This window comes from Uranotaenia lowii, chromosome 1 (genome assembly GCF_029784155.1).
Source record: "Uranotaenia lowii strain MFRU-FL chromosome 1, ASM2978415v1, whole genome shotgun sequence".
In the NCBI taxonomy this organism is placed as follows: domain Eukaryota; kingdom Metazoa; phylum Arthropoda; class Insecta; order Diptera; family Culicidae; genus Uranotaenia; species Uranotaenia lowii.
In genome coordinates, this window is record NC_073691.1 from 24966010 (window position 1) to 24984447 (window position 18438).

The following is an 18438-nucleotide window of genomic DNA, read 5'->3' on the forward strand; positions in this document are numbered from 1 at the left end:
GAACTTCATATTAAAGGTCAAAGTAATCGTACCGGCTCAGCTCACTCTTATAAAGCTCAGCACGATCGACACCATCCGGAGACAAGGGCCTCCCGGACTCAAACAGCTTAGCCTTCTCCGAAACAACGTGCATACTATGCGGCGAGAGCATCGGTTGCTGTTGCTGTTGTTGAGTCGGTTGCAGTTGCTGCTGAGGCAGCAGCGAAGCTGGCGCTGACTTCGGTGGAATTTGATAGGGGTCTACATTTAGGCCGTTAACTCCACTGAAAAACTGTTCCCTTATTGCCGACAGATGGGAGGTGTGTTGTTCCCGGGCCGTTGGAACCGGCTTGCCCGGAACAGCCGTTTGTGTTCCGGAAGAAATTTTGAGCGGCTTCTGGGCCGCCATCGTTAAGGAATCTTGCTGCTCGTTGGGATTGATGTTGCTGTTATTGTTGGTGGTTGTTGCTATCACAGGTGTTGCTTTTGAAGATTGTTGTTGCTGGCCAGCGGCCAGTGGCATCATCGGAGGCCAGACGGTTTTCTGCAACCGATTGGGTCGGCTGTAAAACTCCCGCTGCTGCAGGACGTCCAACGGGGTTGTTCCGATCGGTCGCCGCAGGAATTCTTCCTTTTGCTCGAAGCTTTTGCGCAGTCGAGACATTATTGCACTGTCGCCACTTTCACCGCTGACGTTGCCAAGCGAGAGGACGTCACTCGGCGAAGCTGTTAGCGTGGCACCGGATTTAATCGAATCGTACGAACTAATGGAATCACTGTCACGGTACTGTTGTTGCTGTTGAAGTTGCTGCTGTTGCAGCAGCTGCTTCTGTTGTTGTTGCTGTTGCTGAACCAGGTACTGTTGCTGTTTGACCGGATCGAAGTCAAAGATCAAAGGTTTGTTGATACGCTGCTGCTGTTGTTGCGGGTTGTGAAGTTGGGGAGCTTCCGCCGCTACCGGTGGCGATCGTACTCGGGAAACCTCGGCGTAGATTGCTTTATTGTTACCACCATTGTTGTTGCTGCTGCTAGAGCCACCGGCAACGGCATTCCCCACAATCTCCTGCAGTGTACTGTAGAGAGATTCCTGCTTCTCCTGTACATCGTTCAGCACTCGTTTGACACCGGCTGCTCCATGAGCTGCCGTTATCACATTACTATTGCTACTGGTAGGTCGGGAACTCGGCGTTGGGGTAGAAGCCGCTTTCGGGAGAAACAGCGTCGTCTGGTGTTGTGGTTGTTGCGGCTGCGGTCGCTGATTCGTTTCCGGATTGTAGGCCGTTTCGCTGAAGTACTGTAGATGAGAAAAGGAACGTTAATTAAAGAAGTTCATGCAGAAAATGCCTTAACAGCTCACCGTCTGCAGCAGATCGTAGTTCTTGGGTACCACCTGAAGCGTCAGGGTTTTCGGAGTTTGTTGGATCGTTGCGACCACCTGCGCATACGGAATGCTGGTGACCGCAATTCCATTGACCGCCAGAAGCCGGTCCCCTTCTTGTAGGCCAGCCAGGAACGCCGATGAGTTCGGGTGAACCTTTTTCACGAATACCGTATCCATGGGTTGGGCAAAGTTGGGCATTCCGATCGCTTCCGCTAGACGGTTGGCCGAGGGGTCCTTTTGAAACAAAAACGAAGATTATAAATATGAAAAGGAGGTAGAGATGAAGATAAAAACTTACCGCTGTTGCTTCCGGCGGAGGGTAGACGATAAAATGGCGCAGGGTGAACCCGAAGTCACCATTCTGTCGATGCAGAACTACGATGCGAGGTCCACTAACAAGACCAGTCGATGTGGGATAAATCTGAAATTGTAAACAAAAATTGTACGTTAGTAACGAATAACATTGATTTCAGCACCTATATCTAAGCACGAAAGAAAGCCATTTGGGTTGAATTTTGACAGAACAATCTTTCAGGTAGTTATGATACATAAGCTTTTTCAGAACGCAAATATTACAGTACACCTATTGTATTAAGAACCATTCTAGCTTACTTTCAACGAGTTGGAAGCAGTTTTAATCTTCCAAATATTGTTGGCATTGAGAACTTAATTTTTTTTTATAGTTTCGATATCGACGTTGTAATTGATGGACCGTCATTAAAAACTTACACGGTGAAACTGTGTTCGATGTTTACTCTTGGGCTTGAACTCTCAGACATCGGCTCAGAAGGCAACTGACTTGCCAACTGAGCTACACCACAAGCCCAACTTTAAGTTTATGAATTAAGATCTGCTTACGAATTCAGATTTGATATTCATAATTTTCCGGTCAAAAAGATAAAATTGAGGGTTAAAAGATCATAAGCATCCTATTTGGATTGGAAATTGTCCCATAAATTTTTCAACGTGTCATGAAAAATTATGGAATGAAGATTTTTGATTGGGATCCAGATTTCAGATTATATATGCAAATTAAGATTCCAATTTAAGGGTTTCCGTTCGAAATGAGCTAAAAATAACTTATTTGGGTAAATTACAAGTTTCGAACATGCTGTTTGGATCAAAAAAAGCCCCGACGAGCTTTCAGCGAATGAATGGATTAATTTCTCAAGGAGCTTATAAAAAGAAACAAATCGGTTAAACGAAAACTGTTGGTCACTTAAATCAACCGAAAACCCCACGACATGTTGGGTCAGTGTCAAATTACAAAATGCCGCCACTCTTTATCGAGGAACCACAAAGTAACAATGATTTTACAAGTTCGGAAATCGGATCTCTCCAAATTGGGTTCGAGTTACGTTGGGATCACAAGTTGAGTTTTGATCCACTGGAAAACTGATACCATAATTTGAAAATCGCATGCAGCAGCTTCTCTTTCGCAGCCAGCCTTATTGATTTATGAGCCTGATTAATATTTTAATTTGCAGCTCCACATTGCCCCGCCTCGCGACGACGTCGACGTGTCTTCGCATCATCGGATCGTTTCCAATAACAGAAATCTCGTTTATTTCTCTGTACTACTAGGTACGGGCGATTTATCACACATGCCGGTGATTCCACGCCCTTCTGATTTGGGTTTGATATCTCTTTTTCTTACTCTTTCTTCGAGGTCTTGGTTGTTAGGCAGCATCCGACCGATAATTATAACTATGACGCTGCCTGGTTGAATTTTTTTGCAAGACTGAACGACGCCATAGACGATGCTGCAATATCTTCGCGGCGAAGGTCTAGGAAAATTGAAACAACATAATTGGGTACTGGGACCTGGCTATTAGTAGGTCTCATTTTGTTTTAATTACTTCGAAAATTAAATTTGCGCAACAGGACATCCTGCTATGGGTGCAATGACCTCGCCAGCTTTCAAATATTGAGACCTTAGGTCTGATTAAGCGATCCCAATAAAAACATTGTTCAAAAAGTCAAGTTTCAAATTTATGCCAATTATGTCATAAATATCATGTCATTTTTGGAACAACATTGAAAAAAAAAACTAGCATTTATTCATCAACATTTTGAACAAATGAGGAAGGGAACAGATACTAAACATTGTTATTGTCACATCGTAATTGACACCTTTGGTGATCTTGACCTTCGACGCTTCGATGATACGATCTGGATATGAGCTTTAATTGTATGGTCAAGTTCCTGCTCCGGTTGTTACAATTTAGATATCATAATCATCACACCTCGAAGAAGGAGGAGGTACTTGATACTGAACTTGAACCGGCGAGGCGAGACACATTCCGGACCGGACTCGGGTCAATCAATTTCGTTCCCAGGACAGACTAGAGCCAGAACTGTCATTAGCAGCGGGAAGCTGTGCTGTGTATATATTGTATCGCGATCATGTAATCTACACTTGATTACCCAAGTCCAAACAAGTCCGACAATTGAATAACTTCCCAGCAAAGCTGGCATTCTTGCGATTCAATTTTTCATCTTTTATTACCGCGCTCATCTCATGCTTGATCTTGTCAAGCATCTGTCAGTCAGTGAGAAGATATCCGTCGGAATTTTGTGTTTATTTTTTGCGAAGGTTTTTTCCTCAGAAATTTGATACAATCTTGGAATCGTTTCGATTGCATTCCTGCAATATTTTTTCGCGTCAATCATTGCAATGATCAGAGCATCCCTGACTGAAAAATTCCTTAAAAAGTTTTACTAATTTCAAATTTATTTCAAGCCTTATTTCTATATAAATTTGATACCTACTGATTTTGATAATTTTTTTTTTTAACATTTCTTACCAAAATTGGTGGGAAAGCTTAAGCCTTCATTTCAACGTGAAGAACGAAAAAAAAAAAATAATCCGTCTGACATTAATCTCATAACCGAAAGAAAACGAAACAAAAAACAGCCCCAAAAAGTCCTTCATTACTCTGCCGAATTTGTCGTTCCCATCGTCCGTAAAAAGGCACTACCAAAATTAAATCGAAAAAGAGACCACAAAGTGTTACAGATAAGAGCAACTAGACATGCTTGACGACGAGTGTATGTCCAAGAAGCGCCGCCGCCGCCGAAAAAAGTTGATTGAAACATTTCGCACGCACTTTTTGGGGTTCGGGGCACTACTGATGGATGGTGGATGACAGCGAGCAGTTAACCCATTATGAACCTGTTTTTAAAAAAATCAAAACTATCAGATCGTAGCTCGTAAAATTGTTAAAAGTATGGAATTTTTAGAAAAATAAACCCATAATTAGGCACCATGGAATTAAAATAAACTTAAGAAGGATAAAAGGATAAAACAATGCTGACAGTTTTCTTCAATTTCAGGGGCGTGGTGTAACATCATTTTTTTTTCATGGCTTTTCTTTTTCTCAGGAGTGATACTTAAGAAATGAATTGTAGGTCGTGAGGGAGATTCCAGATGTAAGACATAGGATATTTCTTGTTTAATGCCAAACGTAAGGTTTGAGACGTGAAATGTAAGATCGTGATACTTTTTAATGTTAAAAAAAAAAAATAATAATTTTTTTAAATTGATTTTTAATTTTTTTTTGTATTTTTTATTTTTATTTTTTTTTTAAATTTTTTTAACCCTTTTTTTATTTTTTTATTCTTAACATTTTTTATTTATTTATTTCATTTTCATTTTAGTTATTTTATTATTTTTTTTATTTTAATATTTTTTAAAATTTTTTTTTTTATTTTTTTTAACTGCTTACGTAAGATCGTAAGACGTGAGTCGTGATATTTTTTTTTTGATTTTTTTTTGTTTTTTTTTTTTATTTTTTTTAATTTTTCTCTAAATTTTATTGTTATTTTTTAATTTTTTATTGTTTTAATATATTTATTTTTTTTATTTATTTTTTTATTTATTTTTTTATTTTTTTCCATTTTTTTTATTTTTTCCATTTTTTTTATTTTTTATTTATTTTTTTTTAATTTTTTCTTTTTTTGTTTATTTTTTTAATGCCACACGTAAGTATTGAGACGTGAAATGTAAGATCGTGAGACGTGAGTCGTAAAGCTCGAGAAGGGCTTCTGAAGCAACGTGAGACATGGAAAAGTGAGGCTTGAGAGGGTGACACGTGAGTCAAAAAATCAGCAATGCCATTAAACTTTCATAAAATAAAATCAGACGTGTAAAAATGTATATTTTGTGGATCTGTGCAATATTAATGACATTGCCTCTCTTATTTTAAACTTCTACCTTGAAATTTTTGACTATTGCCATATAAATATTTGAGTAAGGTTTAGACTTGGAATTTCGAATGAATGCCAATAAAAAAAACACAAGCGATTTTGATAACTGAATTTTATCAGTGACTGAATCTCAAGTCTAAGATCATTCATGTATGGCATTAAGATTAGGTTCTGCAGAAGGATCAAGATCGATCTAAATCAGGATCAGGACAAGGATCGTAGTTTGGATTTGCAACAGAATCAGGGTAAGAATCAGAAAAAAAATCAGGATAAAGATAAGGATAAGGATCTAAATCTGGATTGGAATTAGTATTAGAATAAGAATCACAAAAAAGTCTAGGATATATATAAGGATCAGAATCTAGATCTGGATTTAAATCTGACTCAAGGATTAGGATCAGTTTCAGGACAAAAATAAGGATTAGGATCACGATCAAAAATAGTTAAAGGATGAGGATCATGATAGGCGTAAGCGTTATAATCTGGATCAGATTCAGGATGTAAATTTGAATGACGCTAGGATCTCGATCAGAAGCAGGATAAGAATCAAGATCGAGCCTTAAGGTCATTTTCATGATCTGGATCAGAGTCAATATTAGGTCCATGATCAGAATCAGGTAATGGATCTTGTTGAAATCAGATATTCAACGCAGGGTTCAATGGTGGAATATAGTTGATCTTTAGTATTTGCTTTCTCAGTAAGGTTCTTACAAAACTACGCTCTACACTAGCGATCGCTAGTTCCTCTAACGAACGTCAAAACGCAAGTTGCCTAATCTTAAGTTTCAACAGAGATAGATCACGATGAATATGAATATTAGAATCAGCAACATGAAAAATGAGATTAAAGATTTGGATCAGGTGCGGGATTAGAAGAGAGATTCAATACATACTTAAGAATTAGGGTCAAGATCTGAAACAGGATCGGGATCTAAGTAAATATAAGAATGAAGATCAAGTTCAGGATCATGAAATTTATCAGGGATTAAGACTGTGATCAAGGACCAAGATTAGGTTTATTCACTGGATCTGGATAAGCACAAATAGCAGGATAAAATTTAGGATTTCGCAGAAGAACAAAATCAGGATCGGGGTCAGAACCGTTCCGTAGCTTAGTCTTTTTTTCAGAAGCATGTTTTTTTCGGATTTTTTCTTAGACTTAAAAAAACGGAAAACCGAAGTGGTGTAGCCGAATATTGTCTGAAAAACGTATTTGAGTCATATTACAAGGTTTGCAAAACTAAAATTTTTGTAAAAATCCGTTGAGAAACAAGAGAGCAAATAATTTTTCAAAAAAAGCTCAGAAATGAACCATTGAAGTTTGCCAGAAGAAACAGACCAGTTGAGGTTATGAGAAATTTTCTTGTTTCGCAACAACATGAGAAGAGGGGGGAAACAACGTGTAACTTGAAAAATACGACGCTAAACGTGAGAAGTTGAAATATGACATCTGAAGAACGAGATTGAGACGTGAGATCTAAGACTTGAGAAATGAGACCTGAGTTGTAAGCAAGTAAGGTGAGATGTAAAACTTGAGGAGATAAAACATGAGACGTAGGACGTAAGAAATAGACTGAGTCGATTTGGGGTCATTTTGGAATTTCTCAAACCCTGGGGTCTAAAAAGCTTCGTTTTGGTCTAAAACTAATCCATGATTATTTGTAAAATTTTTAAGTAACGTTTACATGAGTAAATTTGAACTTTGAGGTTTGTATGGGAAAATTGAATATTTTGTACTGAAAAATAAACATCATTTTTGTTTCGTCTGTGGAACCGAGCCAGCTGATGGTTTTTGTGCCAATTTATAAAATTCCTAAAGGAAATTTTCCGCTGAACAACTTTGTCCAAGACCGTAAATTCGTATCTTATTAGGAAAAAAAGTTATTAGCTGTTTAACAGGGGTATGTCTTTTCGCACTGACAAACAATAAATTCAATTGACATCCCTGCAGAGTGCCTAGCGAGGTATTGCGTGACTACTTTCCATACAACACTTCGCGAGGCTCAAGCAGTGATGTCAATTGAATTTATTGTTAATCAATGCGAAAATACATACCCCTTGTTAAACAGCTAATAACTTTTTTGCCTAGTAACATACGAAGTTACGGTCTTGGACAAAGTTGTTCAGCGGAAAATTTCCTTTAGGAATTTTATAAATTGGCATAAAAACCATAAGGTGGATCGGTTCCACAGACGAAACAAAAATGATTTTTATTTTTCAGTACAAAATATTCAATTTTCCCAAACAAACCTAAAAGTTCAAATTTGCTCATGTAAACGTTACTTAAAAATTTTGCAAAAAATCATGGATGATTTTTGGACAAAGACGAAGCTTTTTAGACCCCAGGGTTTGAGAAATTCCAAAATGACCCCGAATCGGCTCAGTCTAGTGAGAAATTATACTAAAGACGTAAAAAGGTAAAATGAGATGTGAAACAAGAGAAATGAGAAGGTGCGACATAAGATATGAGACACGAGATGTTTGGCGTGGGAGTAAGACGTGAGAGTTTAGACTTGAACAGATGAAGTGATATGTACGACGTGAGACGTGGAACGTGATACATGAGAAGATAAGACGAAGAGTGAGATGTAGGTCAGAATTCGTGAAAAGAAAAGGTGAGACGTAAAACGTGAAAATGTGGACATAAGATGTTAGATATGAAGATTAGACTTAAGACGTAAAATGGTCAAATGAGACGTGAGACGAGAGTAATGAGGAGGTGAGACCATCGGCAGGAGATGTTTGACATGAGACATAAGACGTGAAAGATGAAACTTGAGACGTGAGATGTGAAACTTGAGATGTGAGACGTGAGATGTTTGACGTGAAACGTAATACGTAAGAAGGTGAGATGAGACATGAGATGTAAGTCGGGGAAGGAGAAATAAGATGTGAGGCGTTAGACATGAGACGGAAGAGTATGTGAAGAAAAACAAAACGAGAGATTTGAGAAACAAGAAGGTGAGACGTGAGACCACAATATTCGACTTTCGCAAACCGACAATATACATTGTGTAGATAAGCCCAAAAACTGCCCTGTGCTAAATTTCAGCTCAATCGGACTTGATTTAGGGCTGCCTCAAAGCATCCGAAGTTTCGTTTTTTTTACTCTCAAAAATCACTAAAAGGGGACCAAAGGAAATCAGAATCTAATTTTTAAATTTGATGTCAAATGACTTGAAAATGTATAAAAAGTCGAAATCTGGAGTTAAATCGAAAAAAAAAATGGCCAAAAATCGAGATTTTGACACTTAATCGATATTCCGAAAAACGACGAAATAAGTCCCATAAGGTCGAGTATTGCCACCAATTTTTTTTTTTAATAACGCCAGATCTCGAAGTTTAAAGCATTTTTAAAACATTTGGAATAAAAATATTAAAATATAAAATGTTGATTTTTTTCGATATCCTTTGGTCCCCCCTTTAGTGATTTTCTAGGGTCAAAAAATCTTTGAGGCATCCCTAAGCTAAGGTGGTTTTCCTCGGGTTTTCAATATAAAATTAGGTAAAAATCCGATCTCACCCGGTTGCCCGGATTTCATTGGAAAAGCTATTTTTAAATTGCGACCCAGAGATGGGTCTTGACTCAAACATTCAGTCAGCGAAACTTTGTTGTAGAGAAATGAATCCAACTTAGATGAAATTTCAGGGCCTAGATAAGAGAAAATCGATGTTGAAAAACATGTGAAAAAAATTCGCCTTGTCTCCCGGTGAGACTTGAACCCACATCTTGCGCCTCTCCGGGGCCCATGTATTAACATTCTACAACAGGAGACCAACCTGGCGTATGAATATTATACTGGTTGAGTGTCGATGTCTATCGGAATGAAGGGAATAGTTCTCCCATGTGATAATAATCATTTTTCTTGGTCTATTTCTATTCCCATCATTTCATCTTACGGTAGTTGGAATCAAGTTTGGACATTTTTTAAGCACGGCAAGATTTGCATTGCCATTCCGATAGACATCGACACTCAACCAGTATAATATTCATACGCCAGGTTGGTCTCCTGTAGTAGAATGTTAATACATGGGCCCCGGAGAGGCGCAAGATGTGGGTTCAAGTCTCACCGGGAGACAAGGCGAATTTTTTTCACATGTTTTTCAACATCGATTTTCTCTTATCTAAGCCCTGAAATTTCATCTAAGTTGGATTCATTTCTCTACAATTGGAAAAGCTCGGATTTTGCCCGGGGTTTAATCTCATTCTAGTTCTCAAATAAAATTTAAAAAGAACAGATTGTGTTGTAATTTTTTTTTTATATATGCGAGCAAAACGAGATTTGTTGAGCAAGTTTCATAAAAAAAATCATGAAAATTTTGTTTAGTCTAAAATATGATATTAAATCTGCTGATGAACTTAAAATGGTTTTTTGCTTTTTTTCTTTTTTTTATGAGTAATTCCTAGGTTTTGAATAAATTTGCCCAGATATTGCCCGGATTTCGGTCGACAATTTTAAAATAAAATGCCCGGATTTTACCAGCTTTTTGGACAAAATAGCCTGGATTAGTCCGGCCCGGATACGTGCTGAAAAAATTCTGGTAACCTTACCCTAAATCAAGTCCGATTGAGCTGAATTTTTGCACAGTTCAGATTAAAAGAATTCCAAAAGCCGGTTCAAGTCCATCCATGATATTTACAGCTTACGTTCTTTCTTTCTTCGATATCTCACGTTGATTATCACCTTGAAAATTTGATAATTTTCAGGTTCAAAGATGTACCAAGACGAATTTAGAACATTCGGTTTGACTTCAAGAAATTATTAGATTATGCGAAAAAAGTATCACAAATGTACCATCTTTCGACAACATCACAATATCTAGAAAATGGCAAAAATTGTTGCTTGTCCGCAAAATTTAAAAAATTTCGAACGTTATTTAAATCCGATTCAGATGATTGTTTTTTTTTTTAAATTAAGAATATAATGACTTTCAACGTTAGATGGTATTGATAAACAATATTATTTTCTTTTTACAATAATTTTTTATGCAAAAAAAAAAGATTTTTTTTCGATCGCTCTTAATTTGCCAACATTTGACTTTCATTAACCATGAAGATGAGGAATGGGAAAATACAAAAAAAAAATGAATAATAATTGCCACGCATACGAATGCTTTTTTTTTGAGAAATTCACATCTAGCTAAATAAATATGAATTTTTGCGAACTTAAAAAAAATGATGTTGACATTTTTTTTCTCTACTAAACTTTGTGACAAATGATGATGAATGACATAAATCCAAAGTTTAAAAAAGAAATTTTCAAACTTCAACGGTCGTTTCAAATAATCCTACGATTGAATTTCCACCTAGCATTTTTGACGATTGCCATGTAATTCTCCAAGTGAAGTGAAAATTGATTAAGATTTGAATATTCCCTACGGAAACACTATATCTATTGATTGCCAATTGAAACTCACAAACAAATTTCACGTCGCCGAACTGTTTCAGACTGTTTCAAGTTTAGGAATAAAATCGGGTATGGGATCAAGATCAAGGTTTCCAAATTCACATAAAAATATATAATTTCACAGAATTTTGAGAAAATCTTCATCACAGAATCTGTGTCACAGAACACAGAAATTTGGAAATATTCACAGATTTTTAAAATTTTGTTACTTATTTTCCAAAATTGAATGCTTTGCTTTGAAATTTTGGATTTCTTACTTTATTTTAGCCAAGGATAATAGGATTGGTAATTTTAATTGATTTTTATGAAGTAAAATGTAAAAAAGACTCAATGTTTCACGACTTTTAAAAGAAATTTATGCTATTCCCATCACAGAAAACCATCACAAAGTTTTTGGGTAAAATTACAAAAAGTCAGATTTTTTTCTCGTTGAAACACAGATTTTTTTTTCGGCAACCTTGATCGAGATCAGAATCAGGGTTAGGATCTGAATATCGATTGGGATTTGAATATGGATGAGAATTAAAATTAGTAACAGAATATAGGGAATCAGATGCAGGATCCGAATCTTTATAAAAATTCGGTGTAGAATTAAAATCAGGAACCAGATCAGGATCTAGATAGGTATATCATCAGGAACAAAATTTGAATCAATCGACACCTCATTTGGAATCAGGTTAATCTGTTAGCGGCCAAAACTACTTTCAGCCGGTAAATTTTCCTAAAAAATTTTGTAAATTACTTGGCGTGTTTCAATAAGTTTAATAAAAAAAATCCCAAAAACCGATTTTCGGAAATTCTGCACTATTTTCGAACACAGTTTTTAGATTCATGTTCAATAGTTTTCAAACAAGCCGTTTAAAAAACCAACTAAAGGAGAAATGATGGGGCTGAATTGTACAAACAATTTTTTTTGGGTCATATCATTACGGCCCATAGCCAAGGTTTCCGAAAAAAAAATCTGTATTTTTGCGAAAAAAATTCAGACTTTCTGTGATTTTACCCAAAATTTCAGTAATGGTTTTCTGTTATGGAAATGGTATAAATTTCTAGAAAAAGTCATAAAAAATTGTGTATTTTTAACATTTTACTCGACAAAAAATTTATTAACATTATCAATCCTTTCATGTATGTCCAAAATAAAGTAAGAAATCCAAAATTTGAGGTGACATAAAAGTTTTAATTTTGGAAAAACGTCCGAAATTTGAAAAATCTGTGAAATTTGTGAATATTTCCAAAGTTCTGTTTTCTGTGACACAGATTCTGAGATGAACATTTGCTAAAAATTTGGTGAAATTATAGATTTTTCTGCACAAAAAATCTATAATTTCACAGAATTTTAAGAAAATTTACATCACAGAATCTGAGTCACAGAACACAATTTTTTTTCGAAATTATCACAGATTTTAAGGATTTTGTAAGTCTTTTTTCAAAATTATAATTTTTTATGTCTATAAAAAATTTGGATTTCTTACTTTGAATTGGAAAAATGTGATAAGATTGTTAATGTTAATTGTTTTTTTAGAAAAAATATGTAAAACATCCAATTTGTCATGACTTTTCAATGAAATTAATGAAAAAAGTATCACAGAAAATCATCACTGAAGGTTTGGGTAAAATAACAGAAAGTAAGATATTTTTTTTGCAAAAATACAGATTTTTTTTGTTAATCTTTAATGGCCATTAACAGGTTAAGATATGGATCAGGAACTGATTTTTCATGAAGATAAGAACCAGGATAAGGATAAGTGAAAGGATTACAAGCATCAGGATAAGGATAAGTGAAAGGATTACAAGCATCAGGGTCATTATCAGAAATTGGATCTACATAGGTGTAGAATAGGAATTCTGGAGAATCAGGATAGAAAATAGATAAAAAATAAGATCAGGCACAGGATCAAGATGAGAATCGAAACCAGGATTCGGTAAAGGATCTGAAAAGGATTAAATAAGAATTTTTTATCAGGATCATAACCAAGATTCTGGATCAGAATCAAAATTAGGATGAATATTAGAAACAGCAAAGGAATTATGATCATCATTGAAATTAATAAAGATCAGGATCAGGATCAAAATCACGATAAGAATCTAGTTCAAAATCAGGATCCGAGACAGATTCTTGATAAGATCAAAAGTCAGATTGTCAAAAATCTACGACAATCCTGCGCTAAAGTCTAATAAACAACTTTTTAAACTTGTGAAGTAGTTTTTCTAAGTTTTCCTTTCTCAAATTCCCATAATGGGTTAATGATTAAAACGAAAACAACCAAAATAATTCAAGGAATGATGTCGTCCAGTAATGATCACGTCGTCGTCGTCATTCGTCGCACTCGAGACATGTTTCATCAAAAGACAATCGAAACTTATGAGAAGAAGACAAAAAAAACAAATCGTATGTAATCGCGTTCCCTTCAGAGTGCGGAACATGAAACAGGCCTGAAATTTTTGAAAATAAACTCTTCTGGTAACTTAAACGAGCAATAACTAAGTGTTGGCTTGAGTACTTGTGCGTAGGGGTACGCCACGAATGCTTTCGGTTGAACTTTGGATTTGCCCTTTGGCAAGTGACAGTTGTTTCTGTGGATTTTCATAGCAGGCAAATTTGTTGTCTTCCACCAAATCTGCTGCTCGCTTTTACGCAATTTGTCTTCCCTTCCTGACATATCGGTAGGTCGAAGGCTGACTGACACCACAAGTGATGCAGATTGTTGTTTTGATTCCAAACAACGTTTCAACTAAATTTAATCCGAATTCTTTGAGAATTTTTTTAATACGAAATATCTATAATTACCTTGAAAAAGATGGATGCCACTAATTCGAAACGTAGGAACTGAAAATCTCCATAAGTTACAGCAAACAAACAAAAATAAAAAGTCAAATTAATTTTGACACAGTTCAGTGACTCATTTTTTTTTTTTTTCAACGTTTCGACTCAACTGAATCCATCTTCTTCAAGGTACTGAAGATTTTTTTTTTTCAAACACAACTAAACACCTCATTTAACGACCGATGGAAGAATGCATCATTTTCACGCCGTTTTTCCTGGTGTGATGTGATGTGGTCAGCTTCAATGTGGCTGCCGATCACTCGAGGGCAATGAGCAACAACAGACAATAATAATAACCATTCGCCGGCCAGGAATGGACCCTTCCACCTTTATTATTATTATTTATAATCAAAGATCGAAAGGAGCAGCAACAGCATCGAAAATCGAAAAAATAAAGCTGCAGCCAAAACAAACTTGCAACTTCTCGGTTGCAGCAGCAAGTCTGGTGAAGAATCCGAAAGCGAAAACGTAAACGAAACATAAAAAACATAAATACAAAATCGCTCTCGCCCCTTGGTCTCGGAGTCTCGGTTGCTGATAAATATTTATGGTCTATTATGATGTTTATCCTACCATTTATCAGTGCTAATTGAGCTAAACGGAAACTGGGCACTTGTACTTTTGCTGGAATGGGACTTTAGTGTGGGTCTTTCGGAGAATTGACCGCAGTAATATGTTCTAGAAGTGGTTTTAAGTACGCACTTTTGCCTTTTCAATGATTTTATGATGACCATTTTCGAGGAAATGATTAAAAAATTGCCGACTTTTCCACAAAATCACACCACGATAGAGATCATTTTCAAATTATCACGTTTCCAGGAGCAAAAATGATTCAAGGCTGGAAAATTTCTCAGGTTGATGCTCTCAATTCAGTCTGCCACTGCACTTTGCCCTTTCCACTACAGTCCTAAATAAGCATATGATGGCGGCAGCAAAGAGGGAAAATAATATGCTCGGGTATCTACTCTACCTTGTCATTTCGCTATTTCCAACGACTCACAATAATGGAGCGGAAGCCTCTCGTTTGCAGTGGTCTCCTTACGGTTGGATAATCACCACCAAACGATATAGTGGACATACATACTTATAGGGATTATGACAGAAAAGTTTTACAAGTGCAGTTCTAGGGCGAAGTATTCTGACTAGAAAAAAACTGTCAAAATTTACACAAAAACCATTAAAATGGCAAAAGAGGTGACAGAAAGTCTTGAAAGCTTGTTTTAAAACTTCTTTTGATAAAACAAAAAAATATTTAAAAATTGACTCGTCCTATTTGAAACAAAAAACTAGAAAACGTATAGCAACGCTCCAGTATTGTTCCCTTTGGCTTCTGACTCGTCAAGCTGTTATAAATATGAGTATTTTTCCACCGGGTATTATCATCATTATTCCGAGTACGTATTATCACTCATTCAGTAGAGACCTGTTCGCTCCTTGGAAAGACCAGGTCAATGACCTTTCCGATGTTGGTGGATGTCGGTTGTTTTGCATGCATCCCTTCGTTAATGCACCTTGATGCGACCACCCTTTTTCCAAGCATCAATCCATGCTGACGGCGAAAGCCTAGCAGGAAATCGAAGCGCAGTAGGCATGTGCGAAAATTTGAATCTGGCGGCGGTTGCCATGGTGATAGTTTGAAGTTATTTTTTCATCTACCGAATAAAGTGCAAAGGGGAGCGATTGTGTCTGGGATGCATGTCTGGAAACGACAAATGCAATTAAGAAGTCTTTAAAGGAAATTTCAACAGATTATGCAACGAGAAATTTGTTAGAAGAAGTTAGATGAGGTGTTTTTTGTTATTTTTTTTAACTTTATAATACCTTGAAGAAGCTAGACATAATGAATCGAAACGTTGGAAAGAATTGAATTTTTTTAACAAAGACATTATTAACAAATCTTATTCGACGGTTCCACTGAGAACATTCTGTTTCGAATTTAAAAAGGGGTTTCCCGGTCCAACGTTTCGATTCTATGGCATCCAACTTCTTCAAGGTAATTTAAGATAGTTTCTATAATTTTTCAAAGAAGATGAATCTTTTTGAACCGAAATGCGATGGTTGAAATTTAAACTTTAACTCTCTGCATCACTTGCCCTGTCAGTCAACCTTTAACCTACCGTTGTCTGTCAGCAGGAAAAAGTTTGCGTGAAAACGGACTGATTTGAGACACAACAAATTTCGCTGTCATATTGTAACCTTACAGTATGTCACCCGCCAAAGGGCAAAGAAAAGTTCAAGCGCGACGAACCTACGCACAAGTACACACGCCAGCCAACCCTTATTGCTCGATTTGATGCTGAAGAATTGCTTTCCTAAAACAAAATTCCAGCCCGTTTCATGTCTGCATCTTGGCTGGAAGGCGATTACATACGGATGTGCCTTTTTTTTGTGCGTCTTGATTGTCTTTTGATGGACCAGCCTGAAAAAGATAAATAAACAACAACGAACGTCGACGACGACCTGAACATTACCGATCGACGAAATTCGCACGAGTTATTTTGGATGGAAGGCTTTTTGTTTGCGTTTCGTTTGTTAACCCCTTAAGAACCTACTCAGAATTTGATTTTTGTCAATTAAGCACATTTGGGATTCTGTTAATTTTGTAATTTTATTCATTTATGCCATTTGTGGATATTTTTTCTTTTTTATTTTCTCGTCTTTGTCAACTTTGTCATTTCTGCCTTTTTTTGTTATTCTTGTCATTTTTTTTTTAAATCTTCATCATTTTTGTCATTTTTTACTATTTTCGACATTTTCGCCATTTTAGTATTTTTTGTCATTTTCGTCATTTTTGTCATTTTCGGCATTTTCGGCATTTTTGTTATTTTCGTTATTTTCGTCATTTTCGTCATTTTTGTCATTTTCGTCATTTTCGGCATTTTTGTTATTTTCGTTATTTTCGTCATTTTCGTCATTTTTGTCATTTTCGTCATTTTCGTCATTTTCGTCATTTTCGTCATTTTCGTCATCTTTGTCATTTTTGTCATTTTTGTCATTTTTGTCATTTTTGTCATTTTTGTCATTTTTGTCATTTTTGTCATTTTTGTCATTTTTGTCATTTTTGTCATTTTTGTCATTTTTGCCATTTTTGCCATTTTTGTCATTTTTGTCATTTTTGTCATTTTTGTCATTTTTGTCATTTTTGTCATTTTTGTCATTTTTGTCATTTTTGTCATTTTTGTCATTTTTGTCATTTTTGTCATTTTTGTCATTTTTGTCATTTTTGTCATTTTTGTCATTTTTGTCATTTTTGTCATTTTTGTCATTTTTGTCATTTTTGTCATTTTTGTCATTTTTGTCATTTTTGTCATTTTTGTCATTTTTGTCATTTTTGTCATTTTTGTCATTTTTGTCATTTTTGTCATTTTTGTCATTTTTGTCATTTTTGTCATTTTTGTCATTTTTGTCATTTTTGTCATTTTTGTCATTTTTGTCATTTTTGTCATTTTTGTCATTTTTGTCATTTTTGTCATTTTTGTCATTTTTGTCATTTTTGTCATTTTTGTCATTTTTGTCATTTTTGTCATTTTTGTCATTTTTGTCATTTTTGTCATTTTTGTCATTTTTGTCATTTTTGTCATTTTTGTCATTTTTGTCATTTTTGTCATTTTTGTCATTTTTGTCATTTTTGTCATTTTTGTCATTTTTGTCATTTTTGTCATTTTTGTCATTTTTGTCATTTTTGTCATTTTTGTCATTTTTGTCATTTTTGTCATTTTTGTCATTTTTGTCATTTTTGTCATTTTTGTCATTTTTGTCATTTTTGTCATTTTTGTCATTTTTGTCATTTTTGTCATTTTTGTCATTTTTGTCATTTTTGTCATTTTTGTCATTTTTGTCATTTTTGTCATTTTTGTCATTTTTGTCATTTTTGTCATTTTTGTCATTTTTGTCATTTTTGTCATTTTTGTCATTTTTGTCATTTTTGTCATTTTTGTCATTTTTGTCATTTTTGTCATTTTTGTCATTTTTGTCATTTTTGTCATTTTTGTCATTTTTGTCATTTTTGTCATTTTTGTCATTTTTGTCGTTTTTGTTATTTTTGTCATTTTTGTCATTTTTGTCATTTTTGTCATTTTTGTCATTTTTGTCATTTTTGTCATTTTTGTCATTTTTGTCATTTTTGTCATTTTTGTCATTTTTGTCATTTTTGTCATTTTTGTCATTTTTGTCATTTTTGTCATTTTTGTCATTTTTGTCATTTTTGTCATTTTTGTCATTTTTGTCATTTTTGTCATTTTCGTCATTTTCGTCATTTTTGTCATTTTCGGCATTTTTGTTATTTTCGTTATTTTCGTCATTTTCGTCATTTTTGTCATTTTCGTCATTTTCGTCATTTTCGTCATTTTCGTCATTTTCGTCATCTTTGTCATTTTTGTCATTTTTGTCATTTTTGTCATTTTTGTCATTTTTGTCATTTTTGTCATTTTTGTCATTTTTGTCATTTTTGTCATTTTTGTCATTTTTGTCATTTTTGCCATTTTTGCCATTTTTGTCATTTTTGTCATTTTTGTCATTTTTGTCATTTTTGTCATTTTTGTCATTTTTGTCATTTTTGTCATTTTTGTCATTTTTGTCATTTTTGTCATTTTTGTCATTTTTGTCATTTTTGTCATTTTTGTCATTTTTGTCAT

General features: G+C 35.0%; 1 protein-coding gene across 7 annotated transcripts in view; it reads right to left on the minus strand.

Annotated features, from left to right (window-relative positions):
- LOC129741867 (uncharacterized) overlaps positions 1–18438 on the minus strand; it is a 544810-nt gene that overhangs the window by 102731 nt on the left and 423641 nt on the right. For all 7 annotated transcript variants that reach the window (XM_055733697.1, XM_055733690.1, XM_055733681.1 and 4 more), the window contains 3 exons: positions 1659–1781; positions 1337–1594; positions 33–1273 (listed from right to left, as the gene is read on the minus strand). In XM_055733697.1, coding sequence (XP_055589672.1) covers positions 33–1273; positions 1337–1594; positions 1659–1781 — 1622 coding nt within the window. The remainder of the gene's footprint in view (positions 1–32; positions 1274–1336; positions 1595–1658; positions 1782–18438) is intronic.